This window comes from Hypanus sabinus, chromosome 1, assembly GCF_030144855.1.
Source record: "Hypanus sabinus isolate sHypSab1 chromosome 1, sHypSab1.hap1, whole genome shotgun sequence".
Lineage (NCBI taxonomy): Eukaryota > Metazoa > Chordata > Chondrichthyes > Myliobatiformes > Dasyatidae > Hypanus > Hypanus sabinus.
Window position 1 is genome coordinate 81,372,891 of NC_082706.1, and position 17,084 is coordinate 81,389,974.

Genomic DNA, 17,084 nt, shown 5'->3' on the forward strand with positions numbered 1-17,084 from the left:
CTAAAATTTCTATCTCTATAGATAGTTGTCTCTATTCCAAAGGGGGTAGAGGTGATGAGTTCTCAAATCCTTGAGCTAAACAAGTTACCTGTACAAACAAAATAAAAAGATTCAGTTTCACTGCAGGGAAGACAGTGTTTGCTGTTGGTATGTGTCTTGTTGGACGTTTAACTTGAGAGAAATGGCACTGTGTGCACGTCAATTGCCTCACCTATTTCTGGAAGTATTCTTTGATCTCGATGCTAATTATCTGAAAGCTACCGCAATGCAAGCCCAAGTACAGTTCCCCTGCATCACATTATTCTATTAAGACTGATGTAAATAAAAAGAAGGAAGTTCAAGCACTTTGATAAAGTGTCCAATATTTTCTCCAAGAACCATTCTTCTCAGATTCTGATGAAAGTAAATTGCATTACTTACTCTCTATCCCACAGAAAGAGCCAGCCTATGTTGAAGAGGTTGTTTATAATCCAAATTACGTAAAATAAACAAGGCAGCACAGAAGGCATCCATTGCAAGGTATTGCTGTGAGAACAACAAAGAAACATATGTTAGTAACAATGGTGATTTAGTAAATTGTATTGAGAAAATAAATTGATAAGAGAATTATGTGTGGTAAGAGAATTATGTGTATGTAAGAGAATAACAGTTTATGCTACATAGTGAAATGTCTTATTTTGAAGGGATTAAACTATTATTGGAACTGCACTCCTTAACAGTCTGTGAATTATGTCTGTCTGGCTTAATTACTCTGTTCCATTCAGTGGAACAGAAAGGGTCATCAACAATTATTAATACATCTCTGCTCTCAATATTGACAAGAACCCTATCCGCTACCTTTGTGAAATAATCAATCTTATGCTATGTAATGCGTCAAGTACTATAAAAATTCCATTTTACTTTCTAGATCATCATTGTTGAGATTCCATCTTTCAGTTTTATGCTTCCAAAGCATTTACTGGGTTACATTGTAAACACCAGAGATTCTGCAGATGCTGGAAATCTTGAACAACACACAAAATGGTGTTTCAGCCCTTCTCTTCTCCACATCTACCCATCAATTTCCTCTGATCCCCCCTCCTCCATCCCCTTCTCCTCTGGTCCTCAGTCCTCTCCCATCAGATTCCTTTTCTTCAGCCCTTTACCCATTCTACCTTTTACCTCCCAGCTTTTTCCATCATCCCCTATCCATCCACCTTCTCCTACCACCTAACTGCCCGTACCCCTTCCCCCAACCCTCACCCTCTCCAACCACCTACCAGCCTGTACTCCTTCCCCCAACCCTCACCCTCTCCTACCACCTACCAGCCGGTACCCCTTCCCCCAACCCTCACCCTCTCCTACCACCTACCAGCCTGTACTCCTTCCCCAACCCTCACCCTCTCCTACCACCTACCAGCCTGTACTCCTTCCCCAACCCTCACCCTCTCCTACCACCTACCAGCCTGTACTCCTTCCCCAACCCTCACCCTCTCCTACCACCTAACTGCCCGTACCCCTTCCCCCAACCCTCACCCTCTCCTACCACCTACAAGCCCGTACCCCTTCCCCCAACCCTCACCCTCTCCTACCACCTACAAGCCCGTACTCCTTCCCCCAACCCTCACCCTCTCCTACCACCTACCAGCCTGTACTCCTTCCCCAACCCTCACCCTCTCCTACCACCTACCAGCCCGTACTCCTTCCACCAACCCACCCTCTCCTACCACCTACCAGCCCGTACTCCTTCCCCCAACCGTCACCCTTTCCTACCACCTACCAGCCTGTACTCCTTCCCCCAACCCTCACCCTCTCCTACCACCTACCAGCCCGTACTCCTTCCCCCAACCCTCACCGTCTCCTACCACCTACCAGCCTGTACTCCTTCCCCAACCCTCACCCTCTCCTACCACCTACCAGCCTGTACTCCTTCCCCAACCCTCACCCTCTCCTACCACCTACCAGCCGGTACTCCTTCCCCAACCCTCACCCTCTCCTACCACCTACCAGCCTGTACTCCTTCCCCAACCCTCACCCTCTCCTACCACCTACCAGCCGGTACTCCTTCCCCAACCCTCACCCTCTCCTACCACCTACCAGCCTGTACTCCTTCCCCCAACCCTCACCCTCTCCTACCACCTACCAGCCCGTACTCCTTCCCCCAACCCTCACCCTCTCCTACCACCTACCAGCCTGTACTCCTTCCCCAACCCTCACCCTCTCCTACCACCTACCAGCCGGTACTCCTTCCCCAGCCCTCACCCTTTCCTACCACCTACCAGCCTGTACTCCTTCCCCCAACCCTCACCCTCTCCTACCACCTACCAGCCCGTACTCCTTCCCCCAACCCTCACCCTCTCCTACCACCTACCAGCCTGTACTCCTTCCCCAACCCTCACCCTCTCCTACCACCTACCAGCCTGTACTCCTTCCCCCAACCCTCACCCTCTCCTACCACCTACCAGCCCGTACTCCTTCCCCCAACCCTCACCCTCTCCTACCACCTACCAGTCTGTACTCCTTCCCCCAACTCTCACCCTCTCCTACCACCTACCAGCCTGTACTCCTTCCCCCAACCCTCACCCTCTCCTACCACCTACCAGCCCATACTCCTTCCCCCAACCCTCACCCTTATATTCGGGCTTCTGCTCTCTTCCTTTCCCGTCCTGATGAAGGGTCTCATCCCAATGCGTTGACTGTTTTTTCCATTCCATAGAGGCTGCCTGAGTCGCTGAGTTCCTCCAGCTCTGAGTGCATGTTGCTGTATTACATATGCTGTTTTGTCTCACCACTTTTAAAAACTGTATAATACAAACCTCACAGGTGTATTATATTCCAAAATGCAGAATCTGGTTTATGTTTAAAGTACCACTCCAGTTCCTAGATCTGAACTGTTTCTGTTGCAGTGGACGACTGGGAGTGGACCCAAGTGCAGGACACAGACACGCAAGTAGCATTAACAGAAGTGTCTTTATTAATAGTTGTAAGGAAGGCCAGGTAGCGAGGATTAGATGCTTACGTGGACGTGGACTTGGGCACTGAACCGGGACTCGGACTTGGACAAGGAGCCAGGACTTGGACTTGGACTTCTGAGCCTGGACTTGGACTTGGACATGGAGCTGGGTCTCGGGCTTGGACACGGAGCCTGGACTCGGACTTGCACACAGAGCCGGGTCTTGGGCTTGGACACGGAGCCTAGACTTGGACTTGGACTTCTGAGCCTGGACTTGGACTTGGACATGGAGCCGGGTCTCGGGCTTGGACAAGGAGCCGGGACTTGGACTTCGGAGCCTGGACTTGGACTTGGACGGAGCCGGGTCTCGGGCTTGGACACGGAGCCTGGACTTGGACTTGGACATGGAGCCGGGTCTCGGGCTTGGACACGGAGCCTGGACTCGGACTTGGACTTCGGAGCCTGGACTTGGACTTGGACACAGAGCCAGGTCTCGGGCTTGGACACGGAGCCTGGACTCGGACTTGCACACAGAGCCGGGTCTTGGACTTGGGAGCCTGGACTTGGACTTGAAGTTGTGGCAAACAGCCTGCAATACTCAGCTGGACATGAGACAACAAAACCAAACTATGACAGACAATTCATATCTTGGCTCAGAGTAGCGGCAAACAGCCTGCGATACTCAGCTGTCTTCAAAAATGACAGAATTTGTATCTTGATTCGGAGTAGCTGCAAACAGCTGGCAAAACTCAGCTGGACACAAACACAACAGAATTCCCAAAGCAACTTAGAGTTCACAATTCACAGTGGCCCAGAACGTGCATTGTCGCACTGGCTCAGGTGACGGTCCAGCTTTCTTGGCGGCCCGGAACGTACACAGGTTGACAATCCCACTCTGAGTAGATGTAAGCTGGAGCCTTTATGCTGCCGGTTCAGATGAGATTCAGGTGCCTCAATCAAGGAGTCCGGTAGCACACGGGGAAAAGGGAATAAACAGAATTAAGGAATCAATGGTCCGGACCGTGACAGTTTCTCTGAACAATTGCACCCTGCTGTCAACAGCAACGTTCAATATCAGTTACTTCAGCTTCGAAGGTGTCACAAACTTGTCCACAAGAATGAAGCAAAATGCAGAAATATTAATATCATACATACAGCAAAAAGTTTAAACTTTCTAAATGCTTACGTTCAATCTCAGGAATGCACGCTTACTTAAACTTATTTTCTTCTTCCATCTAAAAGCAGCAGGAAGCGAGACAGATCACAGTGAGTAAAATGCATAGTCTGCATTTGGGTTAAAGTTAGATAGCACTTTTTTCCATCTTATTTTGTCTTAACTTACTGAAGTTGTTACATTGAACACAGTGAAGAAAACGGTATGGTGTTCAAAGCATAATCTTATTCTAGCTATGCATACAACTATAAACAGAAGCAACTCTTACCTTCGACATAATCCAATGAAGATATAGACAAGCCACACAGCTTGCCATGTATAAATGACTCCCCATATAGAAAACGTCCATCCTGCAGGCGTGATTTCAGTGTGGAACTTGCTTGATATATTTGCAACACTCTGAAGAAAAATACCTAATATATTTACAGATGCAATTAGTACAAGCTATAATCATAGGTCATATGATGTCAATTCAAAAGCCTGTTGAATTCTGTTTCTACTATTTAATTTACTGGCATCTCACTTCCAGGAATGTCCATCTTCAAAGAAGCTCATTAGATACTTGACAACTCTGGGCAACCAACCATTCCAATTTCCATTTGAATTAAACTCGCAAAATTATTAATTGTAAACATAAATTAATAAATCAACAATATAGCCTGCCTTTTCTTCCTTTTTCAAAGTCAAAGTCAAAATAAATTTATTGTCGAGGTATTTATATGTCACCACCGGTTGAGTTTCAACTTGAGTTTCATTTGCCTGTAGTCTTTTACAGGAAAATAAAAAAATAAGTAGAATTTATTAAAATCTATACATAGACAATGACTAATAAACAACCATTGTGCAAAGTAAGACAAATCGTGCAAATAAAAAAAACATCACCAACATGAGTTTAGAGTCCTTCGAAGTGAACCCATAGGTTGTGGAGTGAGTTCAGCATTGAGGTGAGTGAAGATGAAGTCTGCATGCCAGTTCAGAAGCCTAATGGTCATGGGGTAATAATTGTTCCTGAAGCTGCTGGTGTGGGACCCAAGACTCTTGTGCATCCTGCCCAATGGTAGCAGAGGGAAGAGAGCATGGCCTGAGTGGTGGGGTAGTTTAATGATGGATGCTGCTTTTTGTGGCAGCTCTCTGCATAAGTGTACTCAATAGCTGGGAGGGCTTTGCCTGTGATGGAGTGGGCTGCATCCACCACTTTCCATTCCATCCTTTGTACACTTTTCCATTCCTGGGTATTACTGTCTCCATATTATGCCATGATGCAACTAGTCAGGATGCTCTCCAATGTGCACCCATAGAAGTCTGTCAAATTTTAGGTGACATACTGATAGGAAACTTATAGGAAAGTAGAAGTGCAGTCATGACTTCCTTGTGATAATGCTTAACTTCAAATCTTCAGCAGCGAATTAATTTGTTCTTGCAAACCCACCAATATTCTCATTCTTTGTTTCTCTCACTCCCTCCCTCCTGTCCTTGGCATTTTGTACTGGGTGGTATTGAAATACTGTTGGAGATTCAGTGCAAGAGGGAAGTATTCTATTGTGCTGCTGACCCATGCCCCTTACTTGGTGGAAATACTTTGGAGTATCAGGAGGTGAGCCTGTCGTTACATAATAACAACCCATTGTCCTGTTCCAGTAGCAACTATATTTGTGTCTCATCAGGTGCGTTTCCAGTTAATGGTGTCTCCAGGTTGTCGATGGAGGGGGGAGTTCATAGTTCAAAGCTCACACAGACGTGGACTACTTCACTTGCCGAGGAGTTGCAAACTAAATTAAGCATTATATAAAGATTTGATTAGTTTTATTTATCACATGCAGATTGAAACATACAACAAAATGCATTGTTTCTGTCAAATCAAAGCAATGAAGATTGCACTGTGGGCAGCCTGCAAGAGTTGCTATGCTTTTGGTGCCAACGTAGCATGCCGACAACTCACTACTCCTAACCGTATGTCTTCAGAATCAGAATCAGTTTTATTAACACCGGTATGTGATGTGAAATTTGTTAACTTAGCAGTAGTAGTTCAATGCAATACATAATCTAGCACAGAGAGAGAAAAATAATAATAAATAAATTAAAACATAATAATAAATAAACAAGTAAATCAATTACATATATTGAATAGATTATTTAAAAATGTGCAAAAGCAGAAATACTATATATTAAAAAAAAGTGAGGTATTGTCCAAAGCTTCAAAGTCCATTCAGGAATCGGATGGCGGAGGGGAAGAAGCTGTTCCTGAATTGCTGAGTGTGTGCCTTTAGGCTTCTGTATTTCCTACCTGATGGTAACAGTGAGAAAAGGGCATGGCCTGTGTGCTGGAGGTCTTTAATAATGGACACTGCCTTTCTGAGACACCGGTCCCTAAAGATTTCCTGGGTACATTCTAGGCTAGTGCCCAAGATGGAGCTGACTAGATTTATGACCTTCTGCAGCTTCCTTCGATCCTGTGCAGTAGCCCCTCCATACCAGACAGTTTTGCAGCCTATCAGAATGCTCTCCATGGTAAAACTATAAAAGCTTTTGAGTGTATTTGTTGACATGCCAAATCTCTTCAAACTCCTAATAAAGTGTAGCCACTCTCTTGCCTTTGTTATAACTACATCGATATGTTGGGACACGGTTAGATCCTCAGAGATCTTGACACCCAGGAGCTTGAATCTGCTCACTCTCTCCACTTCTGATCCCTCTGTGAGGATTGGTATGTGTTCCTTTGTCTTACCCTTCCTGAAGTCCACAATCAGCTCTTTTGTCTTACTGACGTTGAGTGCCAGGTTGTTGCTGTGGCACCACTCCACTAGTTGACCTGTCTCACTCCTGAGCTGGAGCACCAGAGGAAGCCCAGGGAGAACTTGTTACTCTTTACGGACAGCTGTGGGGATTGAACCCTAATTGTACAACTGGCGTTGTGATGCAATGTGCAAACCTCAACATTGTGCAATTATCCCACCGAGAAACTATAGGCAATATACGGTATTATTATTTGAGATACCGACTGGAAATGGGCAACAATGGAGATAAATATCTAAGACTCGGTATAGAACAGGATACAAAGAGCAGAGTTTTGGGGCACCTCAAATTTATGAAAAATGAAGGCTACACAAAGAGCACCATAATAACATCTTCATCAATGTAGTGCAGGCTAAGCCATGGACAATTATTTTGGTGGCAGGCAAGCTGGATCAGGCAGAATGTTGAAAAAAATGTTATAGAGGTATATAGCCGTGCCTGTCCCATGACAGCACTGCCCTCACCTGGTCGGAGGTCACACCACCTGCCAGTCAACATTTCGCCCCCCCCCCTCCAACTAACCAATGCACACTTAACCATTGGCCACCTTAATTGGGTTAACCTGTCTAGCACCAAGTCGTTGGCCCCCTGACCTATAAAGGGTGCTACACGTGCTTGGCTTGCTCTCTTTTGCCATCCTTGAGGGACCACCCTGCTTCAGTCCGGGCTGAAGGCTGCAGAACAGCGCTGGAGACACGTGGTAAGGTGTGCATTGAATAGGGTTGTGGGAGCGTTTATTGTTGTCCCTTTGGCAAAGAGCCGTGTTTGCCCATAGCCAAGGGGGGCAGATATTGTATTTACTTTTTCCTTGCTTGTATGTGTACCTGTGCTCCGTCCCCACACCGTTTTCCCATGTATTGTACTGCAGATCCAACTTTTCCCACGCTCCTCTATTCTAAGCACGATTTTGCAAATATTATAGCCGCTTGTGTTGTTCCCATGCTTTTTCTCCCCTTGTAAATAAACTCCTTATTATTAAAACTGTGTGTCCAGAGCTCTTGCCTTGAAACCCAAAGATTCTTTCTCATTTCCAACACAACAGAATAGTACAGATTAAAAACAAGATAATTTAGTCTGAAACTGTGCCCAAGCAAATTTATGGAGCTATTTGTGAATGAGCCAGATTGTGACTGTGCCTGAAATGAACTTAGCACAGTTGAACTCGAAGCAGAGATAGTTCATTCCAAACTGGATCTTTGGCAATCAGTGGGATTGCACAAAGAGTGTAGAGAATGGTGTAGAGGAGAAGGAGCTGAATGTCTTGGCATGCATGCAAGAAGTAACCCCATGTCCACAGGGAGCACTGACAAGATTTCAGCCCCTTAATATTGCATTCACGGATCTTCAGAAGGTACTTGAACATGCAGTTGTTGTGCACACTATAAAGGTGCAAGACAGTGGAGTCCACCAGGAGTAAATGTAAAGATCAATGCCTCTTAGGCATATTCTGTGCTGGGAAAAAGGAATCATGAAGGCTATTTATATGGGTGGTAAGATCACATTTTAAAATGATTAACTTTAAGTGACTCCAATGCTGCTAACAAGGCTAGAACTCATCACCCAACGCGAATTACATGAGTTGACTGTGATGAGTGTCTCGAGTTACTGTAGTCCATCTGGTAGTTGTACCTTCACGTTGTTGTCAGGTGACAGCAGCACAGTAGCATAACAGTTAGCACAATGCTTTACAGCTGCTGTCTGGAAGAAGTTTTTACTTTCTCCCCATAACCACTTGGATTCCCTTCAGGTGCAAAATTCAGAAGTTCAAAAAGATCAAAGTTCAAAATAAAAAAATAATATCAGAATGCATACATAACACCACATACAACCCTGAGATTCTTTATTCCTGTGGACATACTTAGCGAGTCTAACGAACAGTAACTAAACAGGATCAATGAAAAACAAACTGTGCAAATGCAAATATAAATAAACAGCAATAAATAATGAAAGCATGAAATAACAAGATAGAGTCCTAAAGTGAGATCATTGGTTGTGGGAACTCCAGAAGTGGAATGAGTGTAGTTATTCCCTGTTGTTCAAGAGCCCGATGGTTGAGGGGTGGTAACTGCTGTTGAACCTGGTGGTGTGAGTCCTGAGGCACTTGTACCTTCTACCTGATGGCAGCAGTGAGAAGAGAGCAGGGCCTGGGTGGTGAGGATCTTTGATGATGGATGTTACTTTTCTATGGCAACATTCCATGTAGATGAGCTCAATCTACATGAAATGGAGGTTCTTTCGGTTTCCTCTCTGTTATGGTGAGCTGAAACAATTAATCCCAGGCTAAATTTCATTGGTTAGCCATGGTTCCAAATAATGTCTCGAATGTTCTTGTGTAAACAGTTTAAATAGTCATTCTTTGGGATGCATTCTTGAGATGTTTGTAACTGGATGGTTTTACTGAATAAAGGTTCTGTTTTCTGGCTTTGGGTCTCATCAGCATTTATAAGCGAGTGAACACAAAACTCCCTCTCTCCAAAGACAGACAAGTTGGAGTGAAAAGTTGTGGGCATGATACTTCGCTGCTGGGAGCATGGCAACACTCGCAGGCTGCGTCCAGCACATTCAGACTGTGTTGGCCGCTCACGCCAACAATGCAATTCACTGCTTTTTTAATGTACATGTGACAAATAAAGTTAATCTTCAAATAAAGGATTTTGACAAAGCGGCAAAGGAATTGTAACAGATTTCCAAATCTGGATGATTACTGACTTAAATCTTCCAATTAAAATTCCAACCAAATAAGAGCATGACAATTATACAATCCATTTCTGTGATAAACAAACTTATTCTACTCATCAAAGTAGGTTAAGTGGATTTAACTGTGTCCCAAATCATGTTCTCAGATATTCTCTAGTTTCACATAGCAGAATCATGCTTTTCCTACCTGATTTTGGTCCACTCCCTGCAAGAGCGTTCATAACCAAGGTGATGATGTAGACTACTAAGGTGAAGACCAGAAGGCAAATCCTCCATACGTTTATCTTGGCCATTTAGAAATCCTAATTGATCAATTTAATTGAATATTAGCATAGTGAATTGGTACAAAAAAAAGAGAACAAATTTATTTTAAATCATAGATTCTAATAGTGCAGTTGACCAAGAATCCATTCCAATGTTAGATGAAATATTATTGGGTGCAATGGTAACACAGTGATAAATGCAACACTATTACAGCTTGAGCTATTGGAGTTTGGTGTTCACCACAGTGATGGCGCGTAAGTTTTAAACAAACCTGAGATGAGTACCTACCTTCTGAAGTGCAGGAAGACATTAGAGTTTTTTAAAAAGGTGCAGCAAAACATGTAAATTAAAATAGCACAGTGAGGCATTTGAGGTACAGAGAAGCACAGCACGTGACAGAGACGGTGGAGTTAAAAAACAGACAGAAAATAGATCAAATCCATGGGTTCATAAAAAGTGAGCACAGGCTAATAATAATCATAAATAAAAAATCACACATTACCGGCTACATCCGAAAGGTAAACACATTCGATTACAGAAGAGATACCTGGATATTGTATACTGCGAGAACTGAGCAGTATTTTGAAGCAACTGAAATAGCCAATTGCTGTGTTGCAGTTTTGCCTTGTGCATTCGGTGGAAAGGAATAGAGATTGCTTAAAAGTTGTACTGCTCCAACTAAACCAACAAACTACGCAGCGGTGGGAGGACATTGCAAGCGATCGCTCTCGCTGGATAGCGGAACTACGCAGAGGTGGGAGGACATTGCAAACGATCGCTCTCGCTGGAGGGTGGAACTACGCAGAGGTGGGAGGACATTGCAGGCGATCGCTCTCGCTGGAGGACGGAACTACGCAGAGGTGGGAGGACATTGCAAGCGATCGCTCTCGCTGGAGGATGGAACTACGCAGAGGTGGGAGGACATTGCAAGCGATCGCTCTCGCTGGAGGACGGAACTATGCAGAGGTGGGAGGGCATTGCAAGCGATCGCTCTCGCTGGAGGGTGGAACTACTCAGAGGTGGGAGGACATTGCAAGCGATCGCTCTCGCTGGAGGGTGGAAATACGCAGAGGTGGGAGGACGGAACTATGCAGAGGTGGGAGGACATTGCAAGCGATCGCTCTCGCTGGAGGGTGGAACTATGCAGAGGTGGGAGGACATTGCAAACGATCGCTCTCGCTGGAGGGTGGAACTATGCAGAGGTGGGAGGACATTGCAAGCGATCGCTCTCGCTGGAGGACGGAACTACGCAGAGGTGGGAGGACATTGCAAGTGATCGCTCTCGCTGGAGGACGGAACTACGCAGAGGTGGGAGGACATTGCAAGCGATCGCTCTCGCTGGAGGGTGGAACTACGCAGAGGTGGGAGGACATTGCAAGCGATCGCTCTCGCTGGAGGGTGGAACTACGCAGAGGTGGGAGGACATTGCAAACGATCGCTCTCGCTGGAGGGTGGAACTACGCAGAGGTGGGAGGACATTGCAAGCGATCGCTCTCGCTGGAGGACGGAACTACGCAGAGGTGGGAGGACATTGCAAGCGATCGCTCTCGCTGGAGAGCGGAAATATGCAGAGGTCTAAAAGGAGGAGAAGAGAAGCTGAGGCTTGCTGCTGAAGAAAAATGCACTCTCTGAAAAAGCAGCACCAAGACAACACCGGAGGACAGCGCCTTCAAATGCAGTCGCTGCAGCCGAGACTGTCACTCCCGTGCGGGTCTCGACAGCCACAGCAGATGCTGCTCCACCAACAGAGAGAAGCAAGATTTTCCAGGCACAGATCCATGGTCTCACGAGACTAACAGATGCCAAAGAAGGCTCAATTTTGGAGTAGCATCTGCACCTACAGAAATGGAACAGATGCTGCAAGGTTGTCAGGCTCGTAGTATGACCTGGATAATGTCATTGTTACTGGTAAGAATGACAAAGAACATCTCCACAATCTCAAGACAGTGTGAAAAAGATTAGAAGATTATGGGTAAAGAGCATGACACAAGTATGAATTCTTTAAACCAAGCATCACTTACACTAGTCATACCATTGACACACAAACAGTTACACAAGTTTGCAGAGAAAATTCAAGCAATGTTGGATGTCCCAAGGCCAAAGTATATGTCGCAGTTGCAATCCTTCTCACGATTTGTCAATTACCATAACAGGTTCCTGCCAAACCTGGCTACTGAGCTCCACCCCTTGAACTCATTATGACAGATCAGGAAGAAATGGTACGGACAAAGCAGTGTGTGGCTTTCGAAAGGCAAAGGAAACACTGACGTCAGATACTATACCCACACATTATGATCCACATCATCCAACGACGCTTGCTTGTGACACCTCGCCTTATGGTATAGATGCAGTCATGTCACGTGTTATGAGTGACAGAAGTGAACACCCCGTAGCCTTTGCATCACGTTCCCTTACCGCTGCACAGAAAAATGATGCACAGATTGAGAGAAAAGCTTTGAGTCTGGTTCGGGGTGTAAAACGTTTCAACCGATACTCAATGGTAAGGAGTTTACCCTCATTACTGATCATCAACCACTAGAGTCCATTTTTAATCCACAGAAGGTTGTTCCGCTAACAACAGCTGAATGAAAGCAGAGATGGACTGTTTCTTGGAAGACACAATTGCAAGATTGAATTCAAGAAGTCAAGTAACCACGTAAATGCTGATGGATTGTCCCTTTTACCCTTGGGAAAGGAAATACCTGAAAAATTTACAAAAGACGACACTCCTCTTGACAAACACGAGGAAATCTGCAGATGCTGGAAATTCAAGCAACACACACAAAATGCTGGTGGAACGCAACAGGCCAGGTAGCATCTATAGGGAGAAGCACTGTCGATGTTTCGGGCCGAGACCCTTCGTCAGGACTAACTGAAAGGAGAGATAGTAAGAGATTTGAAAGTAGGAGTGGGAGGGGAAAATATGAAATGATAGGAGAAGACTGGAGGGGGTGGGGTGAAGCTAAGAGCTGGAAAGGTGATTGGCAAAAGGGATACAGAGCTGGAGAAGGGAAAGGATCATGGGATGGGAGGCCTAGGGTGAAAGAAAGGGGAAAGGGAACACCAGAGGGAGATGGAGAACAGGCAGAGTAATGGGCAGAGAGAGGAAAAAAAAGGGAGGGGAAAAAAACTAAATATATCAGGGATGGGGTAAGAAGGGGAGGAGGGACATTAACGGAAATTAGAGAAGTCAGTGTTCATGCCATCAGTTTTAAGGCTACCCAGATGGTATATAAGGTGTTGTTCCTCCAACCTGAGTGTGGATTCATCTTGACAGTAGAGGAGGCCATGGATAGACATATCAGAATGGGAATGGGACGTGGAATTAAAATGTGTGGCCACTGGGAGATCCTGCTTTCTCTGGCTGACAGAGCGTAGGTGTTCCGTGAAACAGTCTCCCAGTCTGCGTAGGGTCTCACCAATATATATAAAAGGCCACACCGGGACCACCGGACACAGTATACCGCACCAGCTGACTCACAGGTGAAGTGTCGCCTCACCTGGAAGGACTGTCTGGTGCCCCGAATGGTGGTGAGGGAGGAAGTGTAAGGGCAGGTGTAGCACTTGTTCTGCTTGCAAGGATAAGTGCCGGGAGGGAGATCGGTGGGAAGGGATGGGGGGGAATGAGTGGACAAGGGAGTCGCATAGGGAGCGATCCCTGTGGGAAGCAGAAAGGGAGGGGAGGAAAAGATGTGCTTGGTAGTGGGGTCCTGTTGGAGGTGGCAGAAGTTATGGAGAATTATATGTTGGATCCGGAGGCTGGTGGGGTGGTAGATGAGGACAAGGGGAACCCTATCCTGAGTGGGGTGGTGGGCAGATGGGGTGACAGCAGATGTGCAGGAAATGGGAGAGATGCGTTTGAGAGCAGAGTTGATGGTGGAAGAAGGGAAGCCCCTTTGTTTAAAAAAGGAAGACATCTCCTTCGTCCTGGAATGAAAAGCCACATCCTGAGAGCAGATGCGGCGGAGACGGAGGAATTGTGAGAAGGGGATAGCAAGAGACAGGGTGTGATGAGGAATAGTCCAGGTAGCTGTGAGAGTCAGTAGGCTTATAGTAGATATCAGTAGATAAGCTGTCTCCAGAGATGGAGACAGAAAGATCAAGAAAGGGGAGGGAGGTCTCAGAAATAGACCAGGTAAATTTGAGGGCAGGGTGAAAGTTGGGAGGCAAAGTTAAAGAAGTCAACGAGCTCAGCATGCGTGCAGGAGGCAGCGTCAGTGCAGTCGTCTTGACGTATTCTCCCAAATGCAAATTGACAGACTCCCTACCATGGCAGAGATGATCTAAAGGGAAACTAGAAAAGATCCCCCACTGTCTCAGATCTACATGGCACCCAAAGTAGCTGGAGTGTGCACCAGAAATCCCAGTTCCCCTGTGTTTGCCCTTGATCAGGGCTGCTTCATGTGGAGACTGAGAGTCTTTGTACCATCTAAGCTGAGAGCTAAAGTGTTAGAGGAGCTACCTGCTAGGCATCTAGGTGTGGCCAAAATGAAAATAGTGCATCAAAGCTCTGTCTATGGCCTTGGATGGCTCAGCAGATTGAGCACTGTTCAGGATGCCAACACATCCAGAAGAAAGGTGTCCACAGCTGTCAAATCCACTTCCTGCAGTCCGATAGTCAACCACCAAGGAGGAGGTCCCAGAACCTAAGATCGTTTCGCAGCCACAAGCCTCACTTGGGAAACACAGGGACCTTCCTAGCTCTCAGGTAAGATGTTCTCCCACCAAAGTACCAACGCCTCCACAGCGATTATATCTTCAGGTTTGGATGGTACAATTACATTTTGATTTGCTCTGGATATCTTTATAGTAGCTTTATAGAAGTTGTATTATATATATGAGCAATAATGTGAATATATTGTTTGATTAAGCATTCTTGTTAGTTTACATAATTAATTACAAGTTATATGAAAAAATACGAGATGGCATAAGTCATCACCTCACCACGTTTTATTTGCATAAATCACTAAAGCAAAAAAAAACAAGCATATTTGAGCTATCGCCAGCACTTCCACTTCTTTTTGATTAGTGACAAAACATAACAGCCCCGTTTTGTTAAAGTGCCAAGCTCCATGGCCTCCTCCAGAAGTACTGGCATGAGCTGGTAACTTGGGGACGGATGTCCGATGCTAGTTGACGTTGACTGCTGAAAGATTCCTTCGTACAGGAATGAAGTATTGAACACAGTCTCCAGTGTGCTTGCCTACCAATGGCCTCTCTAATAACCACATTTCACCAAATATACTTTTGCTCTGATTGACAAGAGCATGGGCCACGTCCTCACTTGAGGGGAATTCTTAAAAATACACGTGTTTAAAGGTAAAGACCACATTTATTTTGGTGGGGTGAGGGGAGGGTCGACTTTGGGAAGAATCTCTTGTACGGAAGATTGGAGGGGGAAGGTCAATAAAAGGGTACAATTTGTTCTAATACACTTCTGATCTGGGGTAATTCTGCCGAATCAAAATAAAGACCATGCCAATAAATTAACAACATCTCATCAACACGGAGTAAGCGAAATTAGGCATCCGTATTTGCTTACATAAGCGAATTCCCAGGCTCTGAGCGAAAAGACTTACTGTACTCAGTAGGACTAACTTCCTTTGGACGAGCCGGCAAGCCGTTTCTACGTTTACCGGAGAGTCAGCACCGAAAACGAATCACTACGGACGTTGCTTGCGAACTTTAGAAAGTCAGTACCAGCTTTCATAACAGGCACAGCCCACCCGGGAATGAGTTACACAACCCGATCGGAGGGAGGGGCGGGGCCGGCAGAGCGTAACCTGATGCCAAGTCTGTAACTCGGGCAATTACCAGTCGGCAGAGCTGAGCTCCCTCACTCAGCGGCACATGTCACACGCCGGATGCCACAGCTCAATGGTGCAGGCGTCAGCAGCTCTCCAGGTCCTGTATACAAACTGTAGGATGTGACACTGACAACGGTCCACACACACACTCTCTCTCTCTCTTTCACACACACACTCTCTCTCTCTCTCTCTCACACACACACACAGTCTCTCACACACACACTCTCTCTCTCACACTCTCTCTTTCACACACACACTCTCTCACACACACACTGTCTCTCTTTCACACACACACACTCTCTCTTTCACACACACACACACTCTCTCTTTCACACACACACACTCACACACACACACTCTCTCTTTCACACACACACACTCTCACACACACACTCTCTCTCTTTCACACACACACACTCTCACACACACACTCTCTCTCTTTCACACTCTCTTTCACACACACACTCTCTCTTTCACACACACACACTCTCACACACACACTCTCTCTCTTTCACACTCTCTCTTTCACACACACTCTTTCACACACACACACACTCTCTTTCACACACACACACACACACTCTCTCTTTCACACACACACACTCTCACACACACACTCTCTCTTTCACACACACACACTCTCACACACACACTCTCTCTCTTTCACACTCTCTCTTTCACACACACACTCTCTCTCTTTCACACACACACTCTCTCTCTCTTTCACACACACTCTCTCTCTCTCTTTCACACACACACACACACACACACTCTCTCTCTCTTTCACACACATATACTCTCTCTCTCTCACACACACACACACACACACACACACACACACAGTTACGAAGTCAAGCGTCCCCACCACTCCTGTACCTGGTGCTCCCTTGTCACTGCAGTCAAATGGCGGTAAATGCTGAGATCCCCCGTACAATCGAAAGCACATACCTCCTCTCTCACCTCCATCAGAGCACCAAACAGTCCTTCCAGGCGAAGCAATGCTTCACCTACGAACTTGCTGGGAGCTCCCGATGCGGCCTCCTTCTACATTGGTGAGACCTGTCGTAAACTGGGGGGCCGCTGCGTCCAGCACCTCCACACCATCCACCACTTCACGGTGGCCAAATGTTTCAATTCCGATTCCCGTCCCGTTCCCATGTGTCGGTCCATGGCCTCGTTCTCCACCTTCAGAGTAGAGGAGCAACACCTTATCTAGCAACTGGGTAGCATCCAACCTGACAGTACGAATATCAATTCCTCCTTCTGATAAGCTAATTCCCCTCCCCCTGACCTTTTATATTTTCTCACTGGCCTATTACTGCCTCCTGGGTCCCCTCTTCCTTCCTTTTATTCCTATCGTCCACTGTCCTCTCCTATCAGATCTCTTCTTCTCCAACTCTTAATCTTTCTCAACCAC

At 46.0% G+C, this 17,084-nt stretch overlaps 1 protein-coding gene across 1 annotated transcript in view; it reads right to left on the reverse strand.

Annotated features, from left to right (window-relative positions):
• Positions 1-15,677, reverse strand: part of LOC132395104 (uncharacterized) — a 30,131-nt gene extending 14,454 nt beyond the window's left edge. The window contains exons 1-4 of the mRNA XM_059971417.1: positions 15,440-15,677; positions 9,784-9,898; positions 4,375-4,519; positions 421-525 (exon numbers count right to left, since the gene is read on the reverse strand). Of these exons, the coding sequence (XP_059827400.1) occupies positions 421-525; positions 4,375-4,519; positions 9,784-9,889 (356 nt within the window). The 5' untranslated portion in view covers positions 9,890-9,898; positions 15,440-15,677. The remainder of the gene's footprint in view (positions 1-420; positions 526-4,374; positions 4,520-9,783; positions 9,899-15,439) is intronic.
• Between the last annotated feature and the right edge of the window lie 1,407 nt (positions 15,678-17,084).